General features: G+C 39.9%; 1 protein-coding gene across 1 annotated transcript; it reads left to right on the top strand.

The window, feature by feature from the left end:
- The first annotated feature begins 2949 nt into the window (after nt 1–2949).
- On the top strand, nt 2950–5447 carry LOC148758428 (nitric oxide synthase-interacting protein-like). The gene is made up of 3 exons (XM_088797617.1): nt 2950–3108; nt 4673–4957; nt 4992–5447. The coding sequence occupies exons 1-3, from the start codon at nt 2950–2952 to the stop codon at nt 5445–5447; spliced, it is 900 nt and encodes a 299-aa protein (XP_088653743.1).
- The last annotated feature ends 2408 nt before the right edge of the window (nt 5448–7855 follow it).

Genomic DNA, 7855 nt, shown 5'->3' with positions numbered 1-7855 from the left:
ATGTCTCCCCAAACCATTGGCAATGTTACTATCACAGAGAACCAGAATGGCTTGCCTCCTTTTGCAGCCTGCCCACCTCAGAACTACAAGTACTAGTGGAACAAGAAGCAGATTTAAAGATCAATCTTAAATGAAGGAAAACAACTTCGGAATTTCAATGGGAAAAGAACATTCCATTTACCCACCAACAAACAACAAAATCTACCTACCACCTTACAGAATCCCTCAGTTTTTCATAAAGAAAGGTCTCATTAATAGTACACTGGATCAAAGACTAGTGGTTTAAACAAACAGCATCAAGACAATATATAAAGGTAAAATTTGAGGTTTAAGATAGATGTTAATAAATGCCAAAATTATTTTTAGGTGATATTTTAGAAAGAGTCATTGGAGCTGAATCTGCTGGACGATATGGGTTGCTCCCATTTGTCTATTTCTCTGTGTGTTTACTTGGCAAAATTGATGTTCATAAGGGAACACCTCCATTTTAACATGCAAAGTCACGTGTTCTTCCTTCTAGTGGATGAGGATGATGACATAAAACCCCAAAGAAGAAACAGTTCAAACCTCAACTTCATTAACAACAGAATTATTATTCCTGAAACTTACAAAACCTGGATCTACAAACAATAAGCAGCCACATTTAACACTTACAATTTTGTGAATGTTATGCTGTCCCCTGAGGAAAAACTGGGAGAAATGGGGGCAAAATAGGAAGGGTGGGAAAATACAGAGGAGAAATAAAGGGAGAGTAAAGAGGAAATACTTGGTATAGGAATTATCTAGTTTGAACACAGACTTAAATGCAACTGTCTCTAACTCCTGAGAACCAAGAACTACCCTGGCAGGAAGCCATGTGCTCAATATGTGGTTTTTGACTATGGGCAAATTGAAAAAAAAAAAAAAAAAACAAACGTCATTTTGGCTTCTCTTCTCTGAACTGTCTTTCAACTGAGGTTTGATGAATTCTGGGGAAAATAACATTGCCACTTTAAGGCATTTTGAGATTTCATCCAATTCTTGATTTTAGCATTAAATTTTCCTTTCCAAAAAATCCCAATCTTTTCTTACCTATTTTAGTATAATACATATATATAGTACCTTCTCCTCTGTCAAAGCACAAAATGTGCAGCCTTAATTAAGTAGATAATAGCACCCAGAAGAGTGAGTTTATACTTGGAAAGCACATTCTTAGCTATTATTACTGGATGTCACTTTTACTATAACTGAGGAGATAAATATGGCAGGTATAAGCCACTCTTAATTTACAATGGGGAAACAAACATGGAGAGGTTAAAATGCCAAATGCAGTACAAATGACTTAATACAGACAAAATGACAAAACTCTATCCTCTTGACTCCTTGCCTTCAATTTCCTCCTTCTAGATTCTTAGTTCTTTAACTGAAACAAAGATAGAGGACTCCTGGAAAGGTCATAAGGATTTGAAGAGGCATCCTGGAATCCAGAAATATATGTACTAAACACTGTCTGTAGAGCTAATAAGTGTCCTGCACATGTATGTGCAACCATACTCAAATATATATAAAGATGCATTTACAATTAGCTAAATATAAATTCATTTTAAGATGTGACTGAATTCATATTATCCATGTGTATTCCAAAACAATAGGAACTAAAAGGCATCTGAAATCTTGAATGAATACTTTCTTTTTGTGATGTCAAAGAGGATCGCTAAAATGAAAAAAAAAAAAAAAACGAAAAAAAAAAAGCAAGGAAACCACTGCTTTAAATCATAATTTTCTTCAAACAAAGAGTTGCATAAATTAGCTACAAACTTGGGAGAAGCAGCAATAGAATTCTGAGATCAGCTGCTAAGGGGAGATCTCCCCACTGATATCATATGCTAGACCATGTGAAAATGAGGGATGGGCAGGGAAAGGATTGCTGTACAGCTCTTCTCTAAACCAGTTCCCAAAAAGGGCATAGAGCAAGGAGTCCTCCTGGCTTGTATATATTCAGCTTGCTGAATCCTGGAATATGTTGGTGAACTAAGTCACTTTTCATTTACAAATCTGTTTCACAGAAAGTAGAATGAATGGGCTGCAAACTCTACCCAGCAAAAACAGAACATCGGTCGTAAGACCCGCAATAATAAACATAACGCTACATTTAAACAAGGTACCCCAATAAAATTAAGGAAACCCAGGGACAATTCTAAATGACTATTCATATTTTTCACCCTAGCACGTAGCACATTGCTGCTGTGCTGAAAACATACTTGAATATTAACAATGGCTGCATCTTGAATTTAGTAGCATCGTTTAATTTTAGGTGTGGGCATTAGAGGATTCAAGCTCCCCTGTCTCAAGTGAATTACAAAAAGAAAGGAGACAGGGGGCTCCTGCTTGGGCTTTGTCTTCTCAGCAATTAGTTTTAACTGACTGGAAGCCGATTTTAAATAATTTTATAGCTTGTGCTAGCTCTGTGCCATTTCCCATGTGTGCCTGTCCTATTTTTATGGAAACCAAGACCTCATTCTGGAGGCTCCTGCCTGTCAGGGCTCCAGGTGAAGGCCAGCTGGGGCCACAGGCACTTTGTGTGAATATTAGCATCTGAAGAGGCTTTCAGGAGGCCTTGAGTCTTTGGGGACTTCACGCTATAGTCAGATGGCAACAGCCCTGCCTCTAAGTTTCCTTGCCAGGAAATCCAAATCTTTAGGAAATGAGCAGTCTGCACTTGGAGATTATAGTCTGAGCATTCTGAGGGCAAGCAAATAGAGAGAAGACTGAAGAGTGTCTGGTTGAGGTTTGAGGTTAAGGAGGAATGAGAGGGAAAATGAGGGCAAGGCAGGATAGCAGGGGGTGTGTGCTCTGGCAGAGTGACCGAAGCTTATGAACAATTATTTCCAGGTCCCCACGGCTGTGTGTACATGAATTCATGTAACACACATGCTGCCCTTGATTAATGGGTATAAAGGTACCTCCATGATGGGAAATGCTGGCTTGTCAAAAACCATAGAAAAACAGTCTGCCAAAAAGATACGGGCAAAAATGTTTCCTCTGTCAGATAATAAAGTCAACTACACGCAGAGAAATGAAAGACTAATTCCTGCATTGAAGGAGAAAGGAGAGTTGATCCAGTTTCTAGTATCCTGAAAGCTGTAATCCTTAGGAAAGCAAATCTTTCATGGAAAACATCAAAAATTATACACGTGAAGAATCTTCAAATCCAGGAAAAGCTTTTTATAGGAAGAAAAGTTTAGCATGATCGTATTTCTACCCACCCACTAAAAATGAAGAGGCATTTCTTAATCTTTATTCCTATCACCTACCTGAAAATCATATGGAATCTATTTAAGATTCTACCTCATTGAAATCTTAGGGTCACAAATAAGTAATTAGAACATAATCAATTGAAACCAAGAAGAAGTCTGCATTTGACAAGTTCAAATATAGTTACAAAATCAAAGTGTTTTATTTCTGTAAGGAACCTTGGTGGTCATGAAAACAGTTTCTCCTTATCGTGCAGAGATAAAACTGAGGGCTGGAGTGTGGCAGCAATTTGAAAGTGCCCTGATGGATTGGTGACTGAATGCCAGGTGGTACTTGATTAGAAAAGGGAAGAGGGTGACAGAGTATGTGTTGAGCACTATACAAGTTTAGCATTTTGCCTTCTTACTGAATATTTAAAAAAATAAAAAATACATATAATGTATAAAGAGTTTAAACAGCTATAAATTGAAGAGCCACGCCTAGTCCACTCACTTAATAAATGGGCATTACTAATGAAACGCTCACTGTGACACTCCCCGATCACATCCTCATCCTCTTCTTATTTGGTCTTGTGGAAGAAGGGGCAAGGAACTATTCTGAATTTTGTTTGCATCATTCCTGTTTTTATTTATAGTTTTACTACTTATGCTTTCTTAAATTTACATGAATTATTCCATAGTGGATGTATTCATTAATGACTTCCTTGTTTCACTGTTTTTGAAATGCATCATTTTTATGTTAATTGACAGTGCTACATTAATTTTCACTGCTGTATAATATTCAAGGACATAAAAATGCCATACTTGATCCATTCTCCTACTCTACAGATACGTTAAACTTAGTATTTGGGCTGAGAGCTGAGCTGTAACATTAACTGTTTGCTCCAACAGAGCCTCTAGCAGAAATATAAGACTGCAACCTAATAACTTCACTATTAGCTTTTGGAAATTATAGCAATTTTCTTTATCCAGACAAACGGTGCACATTTGAAGGAAAAGAACTCTTACAATGGCATGCGAAAACAACATTATGTTAACCCAAAAGAAGACAGGAAAGGAGAGGAAAAGGAACCAAGGACAGATGGGAGAAACACAAAAAACAACTAGTAAGATGGCAGCTTTAAATCCAACCCTATCAATAATAACATTAAATGTGAACTGTCTAAACACTGCAAGTAAAAGAGCGATTGTCAAACAGGATAAAAAGCCAGAATTATTTGTCACCCACAAAATATAAGGAATAAAACGGTGAACAGTAAAAGGATGGGAAAAGATATAGCATGAAAACACCAATCAAAAGAGAGCTGGCTACATGAATGAAGCAAAATTATCTTTCCTTTCCTGTGCAAGGCACACTGAAGAAGCCACAGAGTAGCCAGGGTGCGCTGTAAGGATGACGTGGCACAGCAAGAACTGCCGTCTACACTTACCATGAGCAGGAGGAAAACGATCTCAGGCTGCGGGACCCAGAATATTCGACTGAGCCAGGAGGCTATCAAGGGCTTCGATTGCTGCTGCCTCTCAGCAACCCTGCCACGACCGACATCATCGCAGGTGGCTTCCTATTTGGGCGTCAGGCCATCCTAGAGTACATTTTCTACCAACACAAAAAGGAGACCAGCCTGCGAGAAGCAGCCAGGAGCTTAGCAGGAGGAGCCCAAACAGATGCAGATGCTGTGGCTCAGGACCAGGCGCGGGGCTTCCTGGAGGAGGAGGCAGCCAGCGTGAGCCGGCCCTTCACGTCCACGGCTGCTTCAGGGAACGGGCCAGAGGACGCCTGACCCACAAGCAAGGACCAGCACGAAGCGCTGCCCAGCGTCTGTGTCCCGCCACTCACCCGCAAAGCCACCACCAAGCTGCAGAAGCAGTCTCGCGACTGACCCGCCTCTCACATCCGGAAAGCCACGGCGCACGTCTGGCGTGCGCTTCCTGCTGCTCCACGCTCAGTGGACCAGGTGGGACTCATCTGCACAACGAGCATCACGTGTGCTAGGCCACCCGCGACTGCCTGAGGGCAGCGCAGAGTCGTGCGCCGTGCTGTGCGCCTCTGGGGCCATGGTCACCCTCGAGTGCGTGGAGGAGCTGATCTGGAAGGACGTGGTTGACCCTCTGAATGAGGACAAGCTCACGGACTGCAACAACATCGTGCTACCTACGGCGGGCGGCACCAAGAAAGGCAGGCCTGTGTGCCGCAGACCAAATCAACGAGCTTGAACACAAAAGAAAAAAAAATCTGGAACCAGATTGCCTGAGTCCAAATCCTGGCTCACTGCTAGCCAGTTTGAGTAAATTATCTTAACCTCCTTCTTTGTCTTCTTCGTCCCTTTCTCCACCTTCAAAATAAGGATATCAGTCGCCTCTTTCCTCAGAGGTCCAGTGTGAAGAATAAATAAATATGTGAAGTGATTGGTACATTTCATGGCAGTAAATAATAAATAGTAGTTATTTGTATTACCGGTAGTTGAAGTGACAGTGGACATGCTTGAATTATCTCGGAATATAATAGGAATGCATCAAATATTTCACTTTCAAGTATGACACACAAAGTGTTGGTTTACCACTGGCATATGGGCCAATTAAGAATACTTCCAGGTACAAGATTTCCAAACAGTGGTTTAAGCACAGGCTATCGGCTACTACCTGAAACCTGGGTAGGGATTTGTGCCCTTGGTAAACTCACGAGTGCCTTTAGATTAGTCCCTGATATCATTCATGCTCCATTTTGACTCAACTGTTTGCCCTCTCAGCAAGCAAGCTCTGTCGGTAACAATTCAAGGAGAAAAGCTGGTTCTCATTTTGAGATGCAAAACCTTAACCACTGAGACTGATTTCTGAGCTGCTTTCTTCTCCTCAGGTTCTCTTCATTTCATACCGTACAAGAGAACTGAAAACTGAGGAACATCCCATAATGATTTGGCTCACATATTAACAAGGGAGCTAGCTAATACTTCTAGGGCTAAAAAACACCTCACCTGAAGCGGTAGTGAGATTGCACCATGAGGATTCAGAACAGAGCAGTCCTAGATACAGTTTTGGCTTCTCAAAGTAGAACATATGCCATCTATGGGGAAGAATGTTGTACTTACATCTTGATATTTGTGATATTACTAAAAAGATCTGTAAAACAGAGAGACAGAAAAATAGAGAGGGGGAGTGTGAAGAAAACAATGATATCATTTGTCGAATACTCATATCTGGTTCTATGTATGCTTCATATTTTCAGATTGGAAATGGAATCTGGTTTCATTTGAGCAGCTTTGACTCGCGGTTTACAAGGGAACTGAATACTGATCAAAATCTTAGTGTTTTGTTTCTGTGTTGCTCAACTCTCCATTGTTTCAAATGCTCAGTACCTACACTGTCAGGTGATCCACAATGGTCATCCAATAGAAAGAACATAAATACCTAATACTTATAAAAGTAGAAATGGCCACTACCAGAAACTTGATATGTGATCACAACACCACAGTCCATGGCATGGATCTGGATTAATCATGTCCCAAGAAGGTAATGCTTTATCTTCCAGCTTAGTCTGGAAAATGACTACGAAGGCAAGGAATGCTGACACTGAGTCTGCCCAATGTAACTGTTGAGAGGACCCAACATGATTATATATGTAACTTAAAAGACCGGATGGTGGCTCAATATAAGTTCACTGTTTGCTTCAGGAACTTCTTATATACCAAGGGATGTGAAAAAAGAGTCTGCTCATCTGGAAAAAAATAACTCTCTTATCAGGATAATAGTTTACTCAAAAGGACTTGTCTTGAGACCCTTGCCCTCTCTGTCCAGCAGTTCTAAAATGCTATGTATCAAACCTAGTCCAATCCCAACCACTTTCTTCCTATGAAAGACCTACCTCAACCATTAAGCCCAGACATCAAAGCCCTGCAAAAACCCTTGTCTAACTCCCTCCTTTTGCAATACCTCTAAGACTTTGTAAAGGTGACCTCTCTTTCAGCTTTAAGTTTAGTAATTCAGATTTCCTTAATAAATAGGGTTTTGTTTTGTTTTGTTTTGTTTGAGGAATCTAAAATGCCCACTTTTCTATCAGGTTGTTTATCTTTCTCTAATTGATTAGTAATCCCTTATATATTCTGGGTAGCAATATGTGTTTCAAAAATCTTCTAATTTGTAGCTTGCCTTTTATTTTTTAAATGATTTCCTTTGATAAACTGAAGGGTTTCATTTAAAATGGAGATAATGATACTGACAAGGTTGTTGCAAGCATTAAATAAGAAAACATATGTAAATTACTAACACAGTAAACTCTCACAGAGTAAACTCTCAATACTTTCCATACAGATTTGGCAAGAAGGTAATTTTTTGTTTTTTTCCCAGTAGTAAATACTGAGTGATTTTGTGCTGGTTCAAAGGGAAGATCATGTTCTTTTCTGTCCTAATAGAAGGACTGAAAAACAACTCTAAGCATTTGAAGCTTCTCTGATGCATACACTATATCCTTCCCAAGACTGATTGATTTTTAGAAATGGTGAATTAAAAGTAGCAGAGAGCTGGGGCATCTTGATAATTCTGTTAAATGCCATACAGTACATACATTGAAATCCATATAGATCACCAACTCAGAGGGGGGCCCAGTAGCACAGTCCTGTTAACTAAAT

This window comes from Rhinolophus sinicus, chromosome 4, assembly GCF_057876585.1.
Source record: "Rhinolophus sinicus isolate RSI-liver-muscle chromosome 4, RSI-T2T, whole genome shotgun sequence".
Taxonomy (NCBI): domain Eukaryota; kingdom Metazoa; phylum Chordata; class Mammalia; order Chiroptera; family Rhinolophidae; genus Rhinolophus; species Rhinolophus sinicus.
Note: the sequence above shows the minus strand (reverse complement) of the source record. Positions and strands in the feature narration are given on the sequence as shown.